This window comes from Hemitrygon akajei, chromosome 10, assembly GCF_048418815.1.
Source record: "Hemitrygon akajei chromosome 10, sHemAka1.3, whole genome shotgun sequence".
NCBI classification, from domain to species: Eukaryota; Metazoa; Chordata; class Chondrichthyes; order Myliobatiformes; family Dasyatidae; genus Hemitrygon; species Hemitrygon akajei.
Window position 1 is genome coordinate 16,749,832 of NC_133133.1, and position 23,434 is coordinate 16,773,265.

The window sequence follows — 23,434 nt, forward strand, 5'->3', positions numbered from 1 at the left end:
GAGGGCACAGACTCAGAATAGAAGTACATCCCTTTAGAATAGTGATGAGGAAGAATTTCTTCAGCCAGAGCATAATGAATTCAGTGTCACAGATGGCTGTTAAGGCTAAGTCATTGGGTATATTTAAAGCAGAGATTGATACATTCTTGATTAGTAAGGGTGTCAAAGGTTATGGGGAGAAGGCAGAAGAATGGGGCAGCCATGATGGAATATGAGCAGATTCAATGGACTGAATGGCCTAATTCTGCTGCTATGTCTTATGCTCTTATGTCTTTCCCCAGTTTAACTTCCTAACATACTTTACACTTGTCCAAGTTAAAATCCATCTGCCATTCATGTGTTACCTTTCCCAGTTGAGTGAGATTCTGTTGTAACCTTAGACGACCTTCATCACTGTACATCTGTAAACTTACCAGACTTGGCACTTTCATTCTCATCCAAATCACTGATACATGACAAATATCTCAAGTCTCAGTAAACTTATCCAAGTTTGATTGACAGGAAGAACGAAGAATGGAAATACTTGTGTCACTGGTTCAGCTCATCCAGATGGACTTTCTGAATTTCCCTGTGTGACAGGTAGTCTTGTTTCAGTTGCATCAATGCAATAGCTGAGGTTTAGTGTTTACAGTTTCAATACCTGGTTGATCACATGATGCAGTCCGTCACTGCAACGGATGATGTCATAGAATCACAGAGTTACAGAACAGCACAGAAACAGGCCATTTGGCCTCTTCAGCTCATTCCAAACTATTAAAGTGCCTAGTCCCATCAACATGCACCTCTGTACAGTCTTCCATACTCTTCCTATCCCTGTAGCTACTTAAATTTCTTTTAAATGTTGAACACAAACCTGCATCCACCACTTACATTGGCAGCTCATTCTGTACTCTCACCACCTTCTGAGTGAAGAGGATCCCCCTCATGTTTACTTTAAACCAGAGTTTCCAACCTGGGTCTACGGACCCCTCAGTTAAAGATAGGGGTCCATGGCATAAAAAGGGTTGAGAACCCCTGTTTTTTTTAAACATTTCAGCTTTGTGTTTCACTACATGATCGCGCTATCCTCTTGGGGCCATTGAGGACTAGAGGAGTCCGTTCTCCTTACACAGAAAGCTGAAATTTATAATATTCCATACCTTAAGATCATCTGTGGGTGCACTCCATGGATATATTCAAAGCAATTGAGAGCTTATCATATTTTCTTATAAGAGAGGTGATCTTTCAGCCCTTTGAATCCATGCTAGCATTTCATCAGCCTCACTTCCTTGTAACCTATTCTCTGTCAAATGTCTGTTGCATTATCCTGATTCCCCTGCCATCCCAAAGTAAATCATAGTAAACTTATTGTAATGTATAGTAAACTTCAAGAGTGTACTATCAATTTATAGTATGCAAACAATTAACCAAACATCATGCCTTTGGGAAACTGGAAGACTCAGGAGAAACCCATGCAGTCAACATGCAAACTCCATTAAGGCAGCACCACAGGTTAAACTCTTCTTTATTTGGAGATACAGCACAGTACCAGGCCCTTCTGCTCCAATACGGTGTCCAATTAAATGCACATGACCTGAAGAAGTCTCACTTCCATAGATGCTGCCTGACCTGCTGAGTTTCTTCAGCATTTTGTGTGTTGCTCTGGATTTCTAACATCTGCAAAATCTTTTGTTCTCACCTATCACCTCTGAATTTGAACTCCTTCTCCTCTCCTCGCCTTCTTATTCTCACTTTTTCCCTCTTTCTTTCCAGTCCTGGTGAAGGGTCTTGTCCTGAAATGTCCGTAAGACCATATCTGGTGATATCTGTGAATAAACCAGCCAGATGGTCAGCACAGGCCTTCAGTACTCAGCCAGATGCTCCATCCGGACTGGATGCTTTCCTCCGGATTCACTTGAAGGCAGCCCTTTAGCATGTCATCTTTAGATACTGAGACCAAAGGATCATCAGGAGACATGGGGATGCATGATGGTTCATCATGATCTTATCTTGATCTTCTTTAGTGTTGAGCCCTTCCTCCTGATCTCTTAAATCTCATCTCTGGTGAAAATAAGCAGAGGAGGATGTTTTTCTTTCAGATGGAAATTGAAGGATTAAACTTATCCAGTGATAGGTTTTGAAAAATGGTTTGGTACTTGAAAGACAACTTTAATTCTATCTAGTCAAAAAGGCTGCGATCAGAACTGGCAGGCTTTAAACTTGGCCATTATCAAGCCAAAGCTCTCAGTTGACGTAAATGACATCTTAGTAGAAGCTTGTCTGAAGATGGTTTATAGGTACCAATTCAATGCCTTCTCCCCAGTGAAGAAGGTGGCTGAGTTGATTAATATCAGTGACGTGTGTGCAATAATCAGTGACAGAGGCTGCCTTGGGCTCAGGTCAGTTGACGCAAGATGGTCCACATCCCTTTACAAAGTTATAAGATATTATTTTCACTGATGCAATTACTCCTTGGACTGATAAACTGAGGGCAACTTTACTGATTCAAGTGAATTACTGATAAAGGATCATCTATGTCCAGAGAAAGCCCAACAGTTCTTCAATTTAATGTCAGATCAAAAAGATCAATTCAAACTCTCTAATCTCCAAGGAAATGAATAGGCTTTAATCAGCATTTTGCTCATTATTCACTAACTCTGGATCACAGAAATATAGAATCAGTGGCAACTTTATTAGGTACACCGGTTTGTTAAATGCAAATATCTACTCAGCCGATTATGTGGTAGCAACTTAATGCATAAAAACATGTAGGCTTGGTCAGGAGGTTCAGTTATTGTTCAGAACAGACATCAGAATGGGGAAGGAATATGATCTAAATGAATTTGATCATGGAATGATTGTTGGTGCCAGACAAGATAGCTTGTTTATCTCAGAAACTGCTTATCTCCTGGGATTTTCATGTATACCAGTCTTTAGAGTGTACAGTGAATGGTGCAAGAAACAAAAAATCTTCTTAATGGGAGTGCAGAGAATAGCCAGACTGATTCAAACTGACAGTAAGGTAGCAGCAACTGAAATAACCACACATTACAACAGTGGTGTGCAGAAGAGCATCTCTGAATACACACCACCTCGAAGTTTGAAGGGAATGAGCTATGGCAGCAGAAGACGACACATCTACTTTTTTTAGTGCAGGGGGTACACAACAAAGTGGCCACTGAACATTGATTCAGTCTGTAAGCAATTAGTAGTGGAAATGCAGGAAGAATGGAACGGTTCATTAAATGATGTACCATCTTAGAACTCTCTGGCCAGTCAAAACTATCTTATGTAACATTTTGCCTTTGAAGTTACGTTCTGAAACTTACCTTCCCCTTTACCATAGATGAGTCATTGACTGCATCTCAACTGTTTTCCTCATCTCCCCTAGTTCTCACTTTCAACCCTACCAGCCTCCATGTTTCAACTTTCTAATTTGCACCTTCAATGAGATTCCATCATAGGGCACATCTTTCTGTGCCCTCCCCATTGACTTTGTGACTCCCTGCTCTACTAACTCCACAAACTATTCCCCTTCTCAAGTCAGTTTCTCATGCATTTGCATGAGATGTAACACTTGCCCCCTTTCCTTTGCCCTCCCCAACATCCAAAGACCCAAAAAGTTCTTTTTAGGTGAAGTAACAATCCAATTACACTTTTTCCAGTCTAGTGTACTGTATTTGATATTCACAATGTTGTCTCTTTCCATGGGAAAAACAAATGTAGAAGGGGTGACCATATTACAGGGAACCTTTGTTCAGTGTACAGGAGTGGCCCCGAGCTTCATGTTGCCTTGCATTCTAATTCTCCATTCAACACCAACACTAGACCATCTGTCTCGGTTTCCCAATGTGAGAACATGAGATTCTAGCACAGTACTGACCTCTTGGTTCATAATATTGTGCTATCCTCATATTCCATCTGGGTACACTGCAGCCTTCTGGGCTATCTCTTCTCAACATCAACAGAAGAGCCGGTCAATGATTTCAAGAAGGGGGGGGGGGGTACAGTGCACATGCTCCTGTCTACATCAGTGGTGTTGAGGCTGAGATTTTCAGGTTTGCAAGTTTGATCATCACCAATAGTAGGTCCTAGTCCAGTCACATTGATGTCACAGCCAAGAAAAGGCACCAATGATTTTTCTTAGGAGGCTGAAGAAATTTGCCATGTCCGCTTCAACCTTTACCAACTTTTAGCAATGTACCATAGAAAGCATTCTGTCTGGATGCATAACAACTTGTTATGGCAACATTCTACACATGATCACAAGAGACTGCAGTTGTGGACACAGCTCAATACATCATAGAAATTAGCCTCTTGCCTGTTTCTCACAGGCTCAGTAAAGCAAAGACTTGACTGACCCTGGACATTCTGTCTTCTCCCCTCTCCCATCAGACAGAAGACACAAAAGCCTAAGAGCACAACCAGGCTCAAGGACAGCTTCTATCCCATTCTCATTAGATCCTTGAACGATAAGATCATACTCTCGTTTAAGATGGACTCTTGGCTTCACAATCTACCACACCATAAGCATATGTCTTATCATCAGCCTGCACTGAACCTTCTTTGTAGTAGTAAGTGTTCTAACTCAATGCATGGCATGATTTGATTGGTATGCAAGACAAACTTTTCATTCTTTCTTGATACATGTGGCAATAATAAACCAGTACCAATACCAGTATCAAATTCAACAATTTATCTGTTTCAGAATTGGGTAGCCCAGCTGTCTCCACAAATGCCACCTAGCTTACTCAATAATTCCTTTAGCTCTGATTTTACAGCTTTACATTTCTTATTTGATGTTAATTCTCATTAATCAATGATGTAGCTTCATTATCAACTTATTAGTAATGGCTACGCTTGGCTACAAAGGGCTAATAGAATTTGACTGGAAAAAGAGGGTGGATATATTAAGGAAGGCGGGGTTACCCTGTTGGATATTCTTTGTAAAATCCATCCCTCCCATCCTTTCTGCTGGTTAAAATTCATTATTTCCCATTTCTGTTGCAGGGTCTTCAAACTGAAAAATGAAATTTCCATTTTCACAAATGCACATTGACCTGCTAAGTTTCTAGTTTTATTTTAGATTACCAATTCTTTAGATTTTCATCCTTTTTTCCTCAAACCATTTTTCAACATTTCTATATGTCAACGACAGAAAACGGAAGAGACACATTCCGGAAAACTACGCACTGACCTACTTTCAGCCATGTTTAAATTTGTTACTTACCTTTACAATGAGGCAGTAACTGCAGAAATGAGATAAAATTAGAGGTTGAGGTACCAGCATTCAGGTAAGGGCTGATGAAGGACAAAACCTGAATAGTCAATCACCCCTTTGCCTCCACAGATGCTGCTTGACATACAGTACTGGCTTTCAGTTTTTGCTGTAAATTTATACCTGCACCAATGATTGATTAACATTCTTCCTTAGATAAAATACTCTCATATGCTGCTTGTGGAGTGGCTTTCAGTTTTTGCTGTAAATTTATACCTGCACCAATGATTGATTAACATTCTTCCTTAGATAAAATACTCTCATATGCTGCTTGTGGACACTTCCATGGGTAAGCTGCTATATCACCCCCTACCTCCCTTTTGTTTCCAGACTATTTCTTCTCTTCCTGTAAGATTCCATTAGCTGCAGCCCTTTGTTGCCTCAACCTCTCAGATCCCAGTCCTTATCATTAAATCCATTCTTCCTTCCTTCATCTGGCTAGCACTCTTGCTCAAATATGGCTTCATCCCTCCATCTCAGTCCAGATGAAGGATCTTGATCTTGACTGTCCATTTCACTCCACAGATGTTAGCTGACACAATGAGTTCATTCAGCATTTTGCTATTTTGCTCCAAATTCCAGCATTCGTAGTCTCATGTCCCAAAGTTCAGCTATTAAAGTGAATGTAACAAAATAACCAGAAGTAATTTGAACAAATTAGCCATGAATTGTGACCAATTATACAGTATTAAAGTATACATTTAATTTCAGACATCTGAGGGAAGTACAATTGTAAATACTTCTCACATTATAATCAGATTTTGTAACATAGATTACAAAAAACATTTTCATTTTTCCATGTTTCACAAAGCAAATTCCATCATTCGGCAACCAAGATTATTCCACCCTCTGAGGGAAGGGACAGAAACGGGAAAGTTAAAGTAAATTAGAATTTCTCACTTATTATTTCTCTACCGATGCAAGTAAATTAAAAACAAAACCAGACATCAGCAAAAACTACAGCAATCAGTCTCTGTGCAAAATATTTTTGCTAAATTCTCCTCGTGTAAAACACTCCATTTAGACAAATTACAGACTTGTTTCAAACCTTTTAAGTGCTTCACAGTAGTTACATAAGAACACTAGCTCCTTGTGGAACAGCATTAATTATGGACAAGGATTAAACTTGACAACTCAAAATGTTAATTTTCCTGCCTAATTCTTTATTCTCAATTTTTGCTGAGGGTTTTCCACAATATCAAAAGGAGCAAGTTTTAAACTACAATATACTCCATACACAGGTCTATTTCAAAGTACTGTCCATCTCAATTATGTACGTTCTTGGCTGTAAGACACGGTTCATAGTCTTCAGGTTTGTTCATTTGGACTTTAAGAGTCTCACAATAGAAACTCATCAGTTTTGAAGGAAGTTCAGTCCTTCACAGGTGAGAATGAGAGAAAAGCTTTATAGCTATACCAGCTTTTCAAAACCCATTTTTAACATGTTTCATGCAAATATTCTGGAGACAGAGACAAATTAATAACAAACTCTGGTCCTGGTCTTCGAAAAATTGGGAGACATGTTCAAACTGCTGGGCCACACTGGTTATTGCTCCTTGCACAATGAGAGCCCTGATGCAACCTTTCCACAAGACCACACCATCTCCACCTTTTGAGCCACGATATAAACAACATAGCTTGGTTTCAATGTTTGTTGCACCTGAAAGACAACTGTTCTCCTTGAGAAGGATCTCACCCTAAAATACAAATTATTTGGAAGCATTTCACTTTCTACTGGCCACCTTCAAGGACTAGGGTGAAAAAGGCAAGTCTGAATAGCCTTTTGGATTTTTACAATTCCAAAACAATTTCATATATAAATGATATTCTGGAACACTGAGAAGACTTTCATATACTCTAACAAAACTTTTAAGCAATATGCTAAAATGTATCTTCGGTTTTATTGCTGGTAACACTATTACTTTCGTTGAATCTACGATTGAGAAGATAACTTACATCACAACAACAAATGTAGGTACAAGTAGATACGAGTTGGAAAGAATATTCATTATTCACCATTTCATGTCTAGTGCACCAGGAAGGTTTGTGTTTTGATATTTGGTTCTTTGAACAAATGACAATTCCTTACTCCAATTTTAAACAGGTCAGTGTTAAAGTGGTGTGTTAAAGGTAAACAGAGTGACCTTTCAAGTTCCAGGTTATACTGTCTGAAAGTGTAAATGGTGTACATTTAAAGGGCATATCTTGAATCTCAACTGGTGAAGAAATCACATAGATCGGGAACAATCAGATAGACGTTGCATTTGAAAGTCAAATTCAGCTACTGTAACTTCCATTTTTCTTTTACTTTGCACCAATCCTTCCAATCCTAAACAAAAAGTCCAATGTGTCCGTGATACACCTCTCAGTTGTTCCTCTGCCTCTTCAATCTGACCGTCCCCTAGAATTAGTTTAAACGCCAGCTGCCTCATGCTTGATCCAAATGAAGCCGCACTTAATCCTGTTTGCCATCCCGCCATTGCTTTGAGCCTTCATTCCATGCTACGTATACAAACAAGGCCAGCACAATATGAACAGCCACAACTGCAACTATAGCAGCATAGAAGTAGCTGTCTCTATTTGACATCCCAAGTGTACCTGAGAAGAAAAAAAAGTGTACAATTAAAGTTTTTGGTATGTAATTCTTTTATTCCAAAGTTAGGGTTGAACTAATAAGGGTGCGTATAACTATAAAGAAGGTGGAGAAAAATAAGATTAACAGTAACCCAAGTGTCTATACATGCTGGAAATTGGAGAACAAGCAATCTATTGAAGAAACACAGTTGATTCAGCAGGATCTGTAGGAGGAAAGGAACGGTCAATGTTTCTGGTTGAAACCTTGCTGTTTTAAGTTAAGAGTTTTGACCACTGTTCCCTTTAAGCTTCGTGGATGCGTGGCTGTGCAGCAACTGAAATGCTCCCACGTACATAGCCTTTATTGCCGCGCAGCTGGAATTATCTTTTATATATAATATAATAATATTTTGAAATTATCCTAATATAATTGGGAAATCTACGTCAATATAATTGTTCCTGCAATTGATTATATGGTAATGAATATAATCCATAAATTTTCTAAAGGTACAATCTTTACTTTGAAATGTTTCATAGCTTCAATATAATTATATTGTTAGTTACAAGTTACAACACTGTTACAAATTGTAACAATATACACAGAATGGATACGGTAGCTCATTGTTAATAACTTCTGGCCCACTCAACACTGATACAGTAATATGCATAACATTTAAATTGATGCGCAGTTTTCAAGACATGTAAAAATCTCCTGCTCAAAGCAACGGTTGGTCCAAGCAGCTATAAAAAAATTAGATGAAACCTTGGTTCTGACGCACAGTTTCAAAGGTAAATACTGATAATTTCTTTCCTACTACAGATACTACTTGACCCACTAGGTTCTTCCAGCAGACTGTTGAACACGATTAACTGTCCATATCAAGTAAGGTAATGACAGCAAAACTGTTCCTACTAATCTGCCAGCAACTTTGGGAATTCTACACTTGTACACATGACTGTGGAGATCTGAACATTTCTATTAGTGTGAGCCAATACGCCCAGGACAGAGTAGTTACTCATTTCTATCTCATTGGTGTGTATGTCCTTGTGGATCCCATTTCTGTGTTTACCAAATGATTAGCATGGGAGAGAAAAGACATTTCATAAAAAGAGATTCCAAGCTGCTTATTAAATCACAGTTAAATTGAAAGCCAGCAATCTGAAGGGTTGGTGTAACAAAGTGCAAAATAGCCAACACTTGCATGCATGTAGTTTCAGTACACATCTCAGTTAACTATTTTTGGATTGTCGTTGTAATAACTGTTAAGGGCTTTAAACACGACTTGGTATTCAGCCTATTAAAATGTACCTCAAAATGAGAACTAATACTGCGACAGAAATATATATTTCTTTTTCATATTCTTGGTAGATGGAAGGAAGTGGTATGGGGGACTACAGTCCAGGTGCAGGTTGATTGGACTAGGCATGGACTAGATGTGCCAAAGGGCCTATTTTTGTGCTCTAGTGCTCTGTGACTATTTATTGCACAAGGCAAAACTCGAAAGATTGCAATATGATCAAGAATTTGCCTATGCTGCTTGGTAAAATGATGCAAGTGATTAGTCATAGAACACTACAGCACAGAAGTACTTCTGAACTCCAGCTGAGGAATTACAACTCACATTGAACAGTCTCCCTATACAGTGCCACCTTTTAAACTCCGGAGCATTACAGCCTAAATCAGATAGACTCTGGTAACAGCAACACTATCTGAACTCCAGAATCACAGGATGGATGTGACTGTCTCTACAGCGACCTCTAGTGACTGAAGTGAGTGTGACAGCTATGAAACAGGTTTACAGCTTGCTTCAATAAAGACCAAGGAAGTGAAGATCGCCTCACTGAGCACCTGTACTCTATCTGCCAGAAAAAACAGGATCTCACAGTGGCCATCCATTTTAATTCTACTTCCCATTCTGACGTGTCAGTCCATGGCCTCCCCACCTATCACGATGATGCCACTCTCAGGTTGGAGGAGCAACACCAGACATTCCGTCTATGTAGCCACCAACCTGATGGCACGATCATTGATTTCGCAAACTTCCAGTAATTGGACCCCACTTCACCATTCCAAATTCCGTGTCTCATCTTATCTCCTTACCTGCCCAGCATCTCCCTCTGGTGCTCCTCTCCTTCACTTTCTTCCACGGCCTTCTGTCCTCTTGTATCAGATTCCCCCTTCTCCTGCCCTTTATCTCTTTCACCAATAAACTTCCCAGCTCTTTACTTCAGCCCTCCTCCTCTCCCGGTTTCACCTATCACCTACCACCTTGTACTTCATCCTCCTCTCCACACACCTTCTTACTCTGACTTCTCAGCTTTTTTTTCCACGAGTACTGAAGCATTTCAGCCCAAAATATCAACTGTTTACTCTTTTCCATAGATGCTGCCTCACCTGCTGAGTTCCTCCAGCATTTTGCGTGTGTTGCTTGGATTTTTAGCATCTGCAGATTTTTCTTGTTTGTGAAACTCAAGGTTGTACATGGTGATATAAAGTAGTGTGCAAAGCTCTTCAGTACATATATATAGCCAGGGTAACTTCGACTTTTCAATTGTACTATCGTAATTTTATGTACTGCACTGTACTGCTGCCGCAGAGGAAAAAATCATGACATGTGAGTGACGATAAACCTGATTCTGATATGAGTCTCTATTGTGGATTGAGAATGGGAAGAGGGCAGGGGGAGGGGAATCAAGGTTGGGAAAAGGGGAAGGGAGAGTGGATGGAACAGGAGGCACCAAAGAGACAATCTGTAATGATCAATAAACCAATTGTTTAGAATTAAATGACATTGGTTGGTGTGTCTCAGGGCTGGGTGTGTCTGCACCTACACTCCTCCGCCCCGGCACTTTCTCGCTGGAACCCTTCCCACGCTCCGTATTCGCCATTCCTAGTAAACTTTGCTCCCACCAGATTTACAAATTCGGTCTCCGCTGACAAATACAGTACTATGCAAAAGTCTTGGGCACCCTGGCTATTAATACGTGCCTAAGACTTCTGCACAATACTGTATGTACTTTGATAATAAATTTACTTTGAAGTAGCTACACTATTGTTTGCACTACTTGCACTATTGTTTTTGTTTGCTTTTAAGTCTGTACAGAGAGAGCTCAGGGAAACCAGCATCAAATTCCCTGTGTGTGTCCTCATACTTGGCGATAATAAAGGATTCTGATTCTGTTTTATGCTAGGCTCCCTCTTTAGATCCTCTCTTCAAGTATTAAGACCTCCTGTCAATGTCTGTTCCTATTCCCTTTGTTCTATCAACCCTTAAAACTATCGTGAAGCAACAACTCTCATGCCTCGTTGCTGACTTTCAAAAGAACCTTTGATTTAAACATCATATCCAACAATACTTAAGGCTTGCAGAATACGCAACAACCTGGTAAACATATAATGCAGCACCCCTCGATTCCACCCTCCGCTCCAACAAGATATTATTTTTGAGGGATGATACTCAGAACTACTCTCCTCATCTTAATGTAGTTCAGTCTGGGTTTTGTTTAAAAAATAGCCTAACTCTACACTACTGTACTTCTGACCAAATATAAAGCCAACAGAAAGCCTTCTATTTAATTTCCATGACAGTGACAGTCCATGAATTTTTAAGACTTATAAACAAGGAAATCCAATTTAGTTTGTACTGCCATTACTTCACCATTTTGAAATGTATGTTTTATCCTTTATCGTTTCTCACATTGTATTCATACTCAGTTAACCCAATGCTACTAATTACACTGTAAACAATATCATTCCTACAAACCGAAATACAAGGCTTTCTAATTCAGGGGTTCCAATCTGGGACCCCTTGCTAAATGGTATTGGTCCATGGCATAAAAAAAACATATGAACCCCTGATTTAGTTTGTTTATAAAAATAATGAATTGTTGTGCTGCCACTTGTAACATAATATTGTACTTGTAGAACCCATCACCCACACTGTTTCGTTTGATTGGTAACAAAATCATCACTATATACCCCTGACTCAAACAACTAACAGTTCACCAGCATCAACTCTGGACTCCACCTGACAGAGACTTTTGTTTGGCAAGATAACAATTTGAAGTAGATTAGATGAATTACAATATAAATCAAGTTTATCTTCAAATCAATTGAAAGGATCATTCTTAAAGTAGAAAAGGAACATGTTAAAAAGGTTACCTTCAAAGACATAAGACTTTGTTCCAAAGTACAACCCAATTGGTAAAGCAATCATTAGGAACGTGAAAAACAGCAGTGTCTTCAGTACTGATAACAATGAGCTGTCATTTCTGAAAAGACACAACAAAATGTAAATAGATCTGCACAAAGCAAGTAAATCTGTTTGTAACAAACCTCATTTTAACAGTGTCAGAACCAGTTTTAAGCAGAGTTAGCTAGAAGTACCCACAAGGTGACCCTAGAAATAATAGTGATGAAAAAAGCCATTCGTACCAACAAATTGAAAAGATCAGATCTCTGGCTGCTCATTATGGTTTGCACCCTATCTGTCAGAGAAATGTGATTTACCACAGACTTATACTTTTTAATTTTTGTGAACTGAAGTTAGGTTTCGAACTGTTGGGATCTTAGATTAACAAATGTTCAAGAAAGCAGAAAGTTAAGATTTAGTAACCAAAGGTTAGATTGTCTAGGCATATCTGTGAATCCATGATAATGACCTTATTATTCCTTTTTTGTTATACTTTTTAAAATTTATATATTTATGCCCTTGCAGTGTAACAGCCACAAATTCCACGTCAGTGATAATAAATCTGACTGTGATTGTCCAAACCATTTGTGAAAAATATTAAGAATCTGCAATTCATATTCAAATTAGTGCAAAGACAGAGTCGTTGGGCTTTTTAGAATTAGCATTACGAGATAAAACAATTTAACACGAGCTGATGGATTGTTAAAGCAAGAGCCTGACAGATTGAAGGAATATAGAATGTAATCTGAAATCTCTGATCAATTTTAGTAAATAATCTACCTTGCAATCAAATGTCACCTGGGAGCAAGAGATAGCAGTGACACTTTACAGAAAAACAAATTTTGGTGAAAATTTTCAAGATGCATTATAATAAATGTCTGTAGAAGTGTCACTTTGACTGGCATTTAAACATTCTACTGAAATATAAAGGGGAACTCGGGAACTTGGAAAGAAACATTAAATGCTTAGAAGGAGCAATAAGAGTTATTCACTTTGAAACAGAGCGTGGAACAAGCTCTTCTAGCCCAATAATCTAGCAACCCACCTATTTAACCCGAGCTTAACCAAAGGACAATTTACAATGATCAATTAACCTACTATCAGTACATCCTTGGATGGTGGGAGGAAACTCGAGCACCCGGAGGAAACCCACAAATTCCACAGGGAGGACGTACAAACTCCTTACAGTGGACGCCAGGGTTGAACTCTGAACCCTAGTCCAAGCTGTAACAGAGAAATATTAACCAGTATGCTACAGTGGCTGATATTATGAGCGTCTTTGTCATAAACTACTTTAATTTTCCATAATTGAATTTTCTTAAAGAAACAGAAGACTATGAGACACACCACACGATGTAAAGTTTTTGTCTGGAAACTTCACCATTCTGTGTGTGAAGTAAAACCACGTTTGCTTCTGTGTTTGACCTGTTCTATTAACAATTTGTTCAGACTTTCCTTCAACTTAACCATTCCTGTGTCCGTGCGCATTACTGGTGAGATACAAAAATTTTTGGGCTTTTACTTCACTACCTGGGATAAAGAAATGTATGACAATCATTTTGGTGAAGGTACACTGGCGACCATGTTAGATCTTAATGAGAACCTGCATCAGCTCCATATCAGAGAAACCCAAGGGGAAAACACACAAACTTCCTAAGAGGAATCCCATCTGAATTGTACTCCAAAGCTGTTGTAATAGTGTCGCACTAACCACTATGTTACCGTGGCACAACACCATGTCAAGAATTATTTTAGGTTTATTAGAACAATAGCCTATTTCAATAATTCAACTTGCCAGTCTTCACTTTAGGAATTTCATCACTAGCTCACACAGGAAGGTCATGTTTGTTTGGACAATGAATTGTTCAACAGAGCAGTTCATAATGGGGTTTATTTGGCTGATATGTTGTTTTTTTTTTAAATATAAGAAACAGGACCTTGGTCAAACCAAATGTTGCTTGAATGGAAATCACAAGTTACAGCATTTTTCATGCATTCAGGAATTTAGAAATGAAACAAAAATGTGAAATAAGTATTAAAAACAAAAACTCTTGTCCAATGTTCCCTAACCATAAAAAATGAGGAAGAAACATTCATAGCGAGAGGGTCTGGCAACAGGTCCCTCTGTCCAAACTGATGATCAACTATCCACTTACACACATCCCAAGTAAACCCAATATTTTATTCACCTCACTCTTCAACTCCCCCTAAATTCTATCACTCACTTACACACAACGGGGGGGAGGGGGTGGATTGACTGGCCGAGTAACCTACTGATCTACTCATTTTTGCAATGCAGGAGTGAACAAGACTACCCAGTAACAACCCACACAGGGATGACCCGAGGAACACGCACAAGCTGCTGGGCTGAAGGAACTCAACAGGTCAAGCTGCATCTGCGGAGCAGAATAAACAGTCGACGTTTCAGGCCAAGACCTTTCCTCGGGGTCGGGGGTCAGGGGTCCAGCACTGCAAGTGTAGTGAACACAGCAGCTACACCACTCTGCAAAGACTCAGGTGCCCTGAAGACTGAAAGGTAGCTGTATCAGGAGGATAACAACGTCCATGGCTGCAGAAGTCACAAGCACCGAACTCACGGGGGCGGTGCCACACGGACCACGCCAATCGCAACGTGCAGGATCCCTGATTTCTGACTGGCTGGAACTGGATGAACGTCAGCACTCATACCGTCCTGAAAACGCGACGTCACAGCACGGTACTTTAATACCTGACATTTATTCGCTTTAAATCCGAAAGTGGAGCGCAGCAACCCCAAATAAAGCGTCTCGCCTTCACCCCCTCCCCCAGCTCCGCCGGTAATGCCGCTCACCCCCTGAAGTCGGCGACGCCCGGAGCCGCGTTCAACACCGTTCTCTCAGGTCGCACCATGTTGACGTGACGCACTTCCTCCTCGCCACGAGCAACTTGCAAACAAGGCACGTACCGGAGGTCCAGCCCCCTCCCGTGTCGTCACTTCCGCCTGTGTGGACCTGGCGGGCAGCTTGAGGTAAACTCGGCGGATGCAGGACATCTGGAGTAATTCAGCAAGTCAGACAGCATCTATGGAATGAACAGGCGGTGCACAAACTGCTTGGCAAACTCGACGGGTCAGGCAGTCTCTATAGAAAAGACTGAACAGTGACGTTTTGGGCCGAGACTCCTCACCAGGACTGGAGAAGGAAGTCAGGCTAAGAAGGTGGATCAGAATCAGGTTTATTATCACTGGCATGTGGCGTGAAATTTGTTAACTTAGCAGCAGCAGTGCAATGCAATACATAACAGAAAGAAAAAAATAAAATAATAATAAATAAATTACAGTAAACGTGTATTGAGTAGATTAAGAATTGTGCAAAAACACTATATATTAAAGAGTGAAGTAGTGTCCAAGGGTTCAGTGTCCCTTGGAATCGCATGGCAGAGGGGAATGCTGTTCCTGAATCGATGAGTGTGTGCCTTCAGGCTTCTGTATCTCCTACCTGATGGTAACAGTGAGAAAAGGACATGCCCTGGGTGCTGGAGGTCCTTAATAATGGACACTGCTTTTCTGAGACACTGCTCCTTGAAGATGTCCTGGGTACTTTGTAGGCTAGTACCCAAGATACAGCTGACTAAATTTACAACCCTTGCAGCTTCTCTTGGTCCTGTGCAGTAGCCCCTCCATACCAGACAGTGATGCAGCCTGTCAGAATGTTCTCCATGGTACATCTATAGAATTTGTATTTGTTGACATACCAAATCTCTTCAGACTCCTAATAAAGTATAGCTGCTGTCTTGCCTTCTTTATAACTGCATCGATATGTTGAGACCAGGTTAGATCCTCAGAGATTTTGACACCCAGGAACTTGAAACTGCTCACTCTCTCCACTTCTGATCCCTCTATGAGGATTGGTATGTGTTCCTTCATCTTACCCTTCTTGAAGTCCACAATCAGCTCTTTCGTCTTACTGGTATTGAGTACCATGTTGCTTCTGCAGCACCACTCCACTAGTTGGCATATCTCACTCCTGTATGCCCTCTTGTCACCACCTGAAATTCTACCAACAATAATTGCATCATTAGCAAATTTATAGATGGTATTTGAGCTATGCCTAGCCACACAGTCATGTGTATATAGAGAGTAGAGCAGTGGGCTAAGCACACACCCCTGAGATGCACCAGTGTTGATCGTCAGCGAGGAAGATATGTTATCACCAATCTGCACAGATTGTGGTCTTCCAGTTAGGAAGTCAAGGATCCAATTGCAGAAGGAGGTACAGAGGCCCAGGTTCTGCAACTTCTCAATCAGGACTGTGGGAATGATGGTATTAAATGCTGAGCTATAGTTGATGAACAGCATCCTAACATAGGTGTTTGTGTTGTCCGGATGGTCTAAAGCTGTGTGAAGAAGCACAAGGTGATAGGTGAAACAGATAAACGGCTGGAGAAAGGTGGTTCTGACAGAGGGTAGAAGACCATGGAAGAAAGGAAAAGGAGAGGAACACTAGATGGAGGTGATGGAGATGTAGGAGGGGGAAATGGGAATGGTGAAGGAGGGGAGGCAATTACCAGAAGTTCGAGAAATAAATGTTCATACTATCAGGTTAGAGGCTACCCAGACGGAATATAAAGTGTTTCTCCTCCAACATGAGTGTGGCCTCATCGCGACAGTAGAGGTCATGGACTGACCCTTAACATTTTGCACCGAGACCCTTCAGGACTGACAAGTCCCAGACAACATTCAGACATGGGCTGATATGGAACAATACAGGCCCGTCAGTTTATGATGTTGCACCAGACTTATAATTTGCTCCAAGATCAACCTAATCCTTCCCTCCCACATCACCCTTCAGTTTTTCTTTTTATCCACATGCCTATTAAGAGTCTTAAATGTTCCTAATATGTTTGCCTTGACCACCACACACCCACCACTTTCTGTGTTCGTGCTTAAGTTTATTGTCATCATATACACAACCAAACAATGTTCTTCCAGACCAACCCACACAAACTACATCACACACAGCGCATAAACCAAAATATTGTACAATAAATAAGTTAATTAAAAAGGCACAGGGTAAAGCGCAGCATTGGTAAACAGATCACTGTCCCGGTGAAGGGACCTCAGTGGTGCTAGGTTATTCATTACCGTGGTGGCAACAGTGTATTCATCATCAATCTACCTCTGACATCCCCCTAATACTTTATACCAGTCACCTTAAAATTAGCCATTGCTGCCCTGGGAAAAACTCCAGTTGTCCACTAGATCTATGTTTCTTGTACACCTCTGTCAAGTCACTTCTCGTCCTCCTTTGCTCCAAACAGAAAAGCCCTAGCTCACTCAACATTTCCTCATAAAATACGCTCTGTAATCCTGGTAAATCTCTGCACCCCATCTAAAGCCTCCACGTCCTTCCTATATTGAGGTGACCAGAACCGAACACAATACTGCATGTGTAGTTTTGTAGAGCGGTATTATAGCCTCGTGACTCTAGAATTCAGTCAACGACTAATAAGTTACATCATACGTCTTTTCAACCAGATAGATAGATACTTTATTCATCCCCATGGGGAAATTCAACTTTTTTTCCAATGTCCCATACACTTGTTATAGCAAAACTAATTACATACAATACTTAACTCAGTAAAAAATATGATATGCATCTAAATCACTATCTCAAAAAGCATTAATAATAGCTTTTAAAAAGTTCTTAAGTCCTGGCGGTAGAATTGTAAAGCCTAATGGCATTGGGGAGTATTGACCTCTTCATCCTGTCTGAGGAGCATTGCATCGATAGTAACCTGTCGCTGAAACTGCTTCTCTGTCTCTGGATGGTGCTATGTAGAGGATGTTCAGAGTTATCCATAATTGACCGTAGCCTACTCAGCGCCCTTCGCTCAGCTACCGATGTTAAACTCTCGAGTACTTTGCCCACCTACCATCTGCACGGCAACTTAGACAGATCTGTGGCTGTGGACCTCAAGATCCCTCTGTTCCTCCACACTGCAAAGAATCATTCCATTAATCTTATACTCTGCCTTCAAGTTCAACCTTCCTGATTTCTTAAGGTTATTATAGACAGGGATGGTAATGGGGACAAGCACCACTACCTATTAAATGCTCCCAATGGTGTGTGCCTCAAATACTGTCTGAAAACCAAGTCCGGCTCTTGGTTTAGCTACTAAACCTGGGCAGAACTGTTTCTACTGACAAGAAAGGGCAAAGGTGGGTTACTGGCACCTTAAAACCAGTTACTTCAGGTAGATGGGGTCCATCAGCCATGGTTGGCAGCTCATCTTGGAGAAGGAAAACTGATCTCAAACATCCACTGCCTTGCGGCTATACCCCTCATGGGGAAGGCTTCTGGGTAAACCCCTAGAAAATCCAGAGCTGGAGTCCCTAAGGCAGTCCTGCGTTAAGTTCAATGCTGACTGGCAACTCCTGCGATGTTGCTGGTACCAAATTGTATCAGTCTCTGCCGTTCCTTTGGGTCATCAGCTGTGTGGAGAGGGGGGAGCTTGCTACATGGGCAAAAGCTTACTCTCCATATTGTATTGCCCAGGCTTGCATATCTAGACAGCTAGGATCCACCATCCAAGGTCGACCCTGACTGACGGAGGCCTCACTCTCTCAACCTTCCAAAGTGAATCACTTCACATCTTTCTGTGTTGAACTCCATTTGCTATATGAGGCAAATATTTATCTTCAAAAATAGAAAATCTAACTATTGACCCTTGATATTCAATTGCATTACCATCCATGAGTCCTCTGCTATTATTAACCTGGGAGTCACCATTAATTAGAAACTTGACTGGATGAATCACAAATAACATGGCTAAAGATCGAGTGAGCAGTTGGGTATCCTGGAGTAGCAACTGCTACTTCAAAGCCTCTTCACCATCTGGAAGGCACGAAGCAGCAGTATGTTAGAACAATTGACCATTTGCTCCCAAGCAGCTCCATGTCATTGAGGATAAAGTAAACCACTTGACTGGCACCCTGTCTCCCCCTCTTAAACGTTCATTCCACCACCTGCTCCATACAGTGGCAGCAGTATGTACCATCCATAAGAAGCACTGCAGTTGAATTTAGCCTGGCTATTTCATTTTACTTATCGAGATTCAGCATGGAATAGGCCCTTCCAGCCCTTCAAACTGCACCACCCAGCAGTCCCCAGATTTAACCCTAGCCTATTCGCAGGACAGTTTGCAATGACCAATTAATGCACCAACCGGTACATCTTTGGACTGTGGGAGGAATCCGAAGCAGATTGATGAAACCGTGAGGACATGGAGAGAATGTGCAAACTCCTTACAAGCATTGGCAGGAATTTTGTCATCATCTCCCAAATACCTGACCCACCCCCCCTTACCCAAAAGGGAGTCACAGTAGCATGGCGGTTAGCGCAGTGCCATAGCAGCTTCAGAGTTCAATTCTGGCATCGTCTGTGAGTTTGTACGTTCTCCTCGTGATTGCATTAGTTTCCTCTGGGTGCTCCAGTTTCCTCCCACAGTGCAAATACATCTGTACCGGTTAGTAGGTTAATTAGTCATTGTAAATAGTCCTGCGGTAGGGCTAGTGTTAAATTGGTGGGTTGCCAGACGGTGCGCTCATTGGACTAGAAGGGCCTGTTCTGAGCTGTGTCTCTAAATATATAAATAAATAGGAGAAGGGTGACAGGCAAATGGGTTGCCAAAATCCCGAGATTCCTCACCTATGTTCTATATCATCCTAACTTACTAGTGTTTTATCCTTGTTGGGTGTAAAACATGGACCCTACTGCAGCATGGGTGGCAATCTCATCACCGCCTCAAGGATTGCTGAGCATAATCAGTAAATGTGACCTTTCCTGTGTTGATCAGATCCTGAAAATGAATAAAAACAATCAATGACTGGTGCAGTAGTGTGGCGGTTAACTCAACAGTATTCCAGTGCCACCGACTCAGGTTCAATTACACCTCTGAACTTATATGTTCTCTCTATGACCACTTTCCTCTCACAGTCCCAAGAAGTGTGGGCTTTTTGCATGAATGCAAAAGAGCCGTGCGAGGTGTTAACATGCTGTATTTCTAAATGCCAAATAAAATGTGAATAAAGATGATGGAAATTTGATGTATTATTTGTCATTTCTACTGAGATACAATGAAAATCTTTTGTTTGCATGCTGTCCTGATGGATTATTCCCTACATAAATGTATCAAGGAGGTAGATACGGAAAACAGAAACAATTTAGAGAAAGTGCAGTTCAGTAGAGAAGTCAAATCAAGGGCCATGACTCATGATCTTTATTCACTCATAAGTTTCTTGGCATGCATATAATTGACAATCTCAGATGGTCCCTCATCTGGCACAGCAGTGCCTCCACTTCTTGAGGAGGCTGAGGCAATTGAGGGCCCTCCTTCACTCTCAGCATTTTAGTGGAGCACAATCGAGCATATCCTGATCAGCTTTATCTCCATCTGGTATGGGAATAACAATGCATCAGATCGTAAGACCATGAAAAAGATAGGGAGGATTCCTGAAAACATCAGGTTTTCTCTCTCCTCTTGCCCCCAATCAAAAGTGCTTCCATCATTGTCAAAAGACCCCTTCCCATAACCACTTTGACCTCCTGCCATCAGGCAGAAGGTACCGCATCATCATTAAAACCAGACTGTCAGGGTCGGGTAACAGTTTCTTCCCCCCCACAACACCCTGATACCAACCAGACATGTTACTGACTTATCTGTTTCCATCAGCAGCCCTAGCAGCACGTTCCTGGCATCTACCAAGCTCCATTAATTTTCTCGACCACCTTTGCTCTACCCACCACAAAAGGAAGGTTTTCCCAGTGGCCTCCCATTTTAATTCAACTTCCCAATAACATTCAACATGCTGGTCCATGACATTCTCTACTGCTAAATGACAAGGCTATTCTTAGGTGGAATATGAGATGTTGTTCCTCTTAAGTTTGAGGAACAACATCTCATATTCTGCCTGAGTAGTCTGCAATCTGATGCGAGAAAAGCTATATCTCTGACTTTGGTAATATTTCTCACTTCCACCTACTCTCTTTTTCTATTCCCTAACCTTGCTTTTCTCCTCACCTGCTTATCAGCTCTCTCTGGTTCCCCTCCTCCCCTTTCTCCCATGGTCGACACTCCTCCCCTATCAGACTCCTCCTTCTTTAACCCTTTACCTCTTCTATCTATCACCTCCCAGCTCACTTCATCTCCCCTCCCCTACCAACCCACCTTTCCCCTTACCTGTCTTCACCTATCATCTGCCAACTTGTACTCCTTCCCCCTTCCCCTCAACACCTCATTCTGGCTTCTCCTTCCTTTCCAGTCTTTATGAATGGTCTCAGCCCAAAACATCAACAATTTGTTCTTCTCTTTAGATGCTGTCAGACTCGCTAAGTTCCTCCAGCATTTTGTGTGTGTTGCTTTTCATTTTCTATGTGTCACTCTCTGTGGGGAAACAGTTCCATAGGCACTCTCTAGTTCTCAATCCATTGGTGATTCTCTATGTGATCCTTGTCAGTGAATGTTTATTTAACTACTGGGATCATTAACACTAATCACCATTCTGTCCTCTCACAATGTCCAAACTGCATGATACTATAGAGTTAAATTAATCTTAATATGGATCAGAAGCCCAAATTCATCTCTTGCCCAATAGTTAAAACATCCTATAAATCACTTAATTGAAGTTTTGAGACCACACTGTCCTTGAAGTGCCCTTTGGTTTCTCCAAGGCCCTACTCAATGCTCCAAAAGAATTGTTGGATAAGAAATAGCATCATCCCAAGGGATTCAGGTATGGAAATAATATTTTGGTGGCAAGGATAAGTCATTACAGGAACTGTTTGGTAAGTCACCAAAGTCTCTGGCAAATTTCTACAGAACTACTGTGAAGAACATTCTAACTGGTTGCGTCATCATCTGGTATGGAGTGGCCATTGCACAGGGTAGTAAAGTCAGCCAGCTCCATCATGGACATCAGCCTCCACAACATTAAGGACATCTTCAAAAGGCAATGGCTACATACATCATTAAGGACTCTCACCATCTGAGACATGCCTTCTCAGTGCTACCATGCAGGAGGAGGTACAGGAGTCTGAAGACCCACTTTATGAACAGCTTCTTGTCCTCCACCATCAATTCTTTGCATGGTCCAAACTACCTCACTATTTTGCTCTCTTTTTGCACTATTCTTTATATTTAATATAACTTACCTTTTGTTATGTTTTCACTGTAAAATAAGTGACGACCCCCTACCCCTCCCCACCATCAACAGGCAGGAGGTACTGTAGCATTAGGACAGAAACTGTGTGGATGGGAAACAGCTTCTTCCCCCAGGTCATTAGACTGTGGTAATATTACTTCATGTTTCATGTGTGTGAGTTATATGTACTGTGTTGTGCATCTTGGTTTGGGGAGTCTTTTGTTTTCTTTAGCGGTATTTGTGTGTACGGTGGCATGATAATAAACTGATCTTGAACTTTAAATTTCTCAATCTATGTCAGTGAATCTGTTTTCTGTTAAATTGACAATTGACACCATTTTACTTGAGGTTAAATTGACTTTAATTTGCATACAAATTAAAAACACATGCAATGCAGTAAAATGCCCTGACATATCTCCAGACAGACTTTAGAGACCCTGTAGTAGGCTGGCCCGTATCAACATGCCTAGCAATAGCCAAAAACGATAGTGTTTCATTATATTTTTTACTTTGCAAACATAGTTTGAGATTTACTCTGTGCTTCTTCATGAGAGACGATCATAATAAACCACCGCAGCAGTTTATCCATAAGTGAATTCATTCTCCACGTCAAATTTAATTTTCAAATTCACTACCCACACTGCCTTTTGTACTATCTCCTTCAGAATATTCATTTTTATAGTGATTGCCAAAATTGAACTCATGTTTAATTATAGCCTGTCAGCATGATTCATTCTGTCATTGTCTTTGATTGTTTCTTTTTATATTCATCACAAGTTAGACCATTTGTTCATGTTAAAAGCAATTCTTATCACTTTGTATTGCTTTCATTTTAAATCTTGTTAAGCCTTGCATGTATGCAGAGTGCTCTAACTCTATGCAGAGACTGTGTAGAAATATAGGCAAAGAAATCTTCTTGAAGAGTTTTGTCTATATTTAAATAAAAGCAGGTATGATGATATAATGATTAACTTGCTCTGTAGGGACAGGAAGGCTAGGAATTGATTCAGAAAATGTATAGAACATAGAACAGTAGAGCACAATACAAGCCCTTCAGCCCGTGATGTTCTGCTGACCTTCTACCTACTCTAAGATCATTCTAAACCCTCCCATATAAGCCTCCGTTTTTCTTTCATCTATGTGCTTATCTAAGAGTCTCTTAAATCTCCCTCTATTTGCCTGCATCATCACTCTGGCAGTGCATTCCATACACCCACCACCTTCTGTGTA

At 40.8% G+C, this 23,434-nt stretch overlaps 1 protein-coding gene across 1 annotated transcript; it reads right to left on the bottom strand.

The window, feature by feature from the left end:
• Positions 1-5,935: 5,935 nt before the first annotated feature.
• On the bottom strand, positions 5,936-14,959 carry vma21 (vacuolar ATPase assembly factor VMA21). Its single transcript, XM_073057817.1, has 3 exons — positions 14,855-14,959; positions 11,994-12,103; positions 5,936-7,855 (listed from the first exon to the last, which is right to left on the bottom strand). The coding sequence occupies exons 1-3, from the start codon at positions 14,911-14,913 to the stop codon at positions 7,713-7,715; spliced, it is 312 nt and encodes a 103-aa protein (XP_072913918.1). The 5' UTR covers positions 14,914-14,959; the 3' UTR covers positions 5,936-7,712.
• Positions 14,960-23,434: the final 8,475 nt, after the last annotated feature.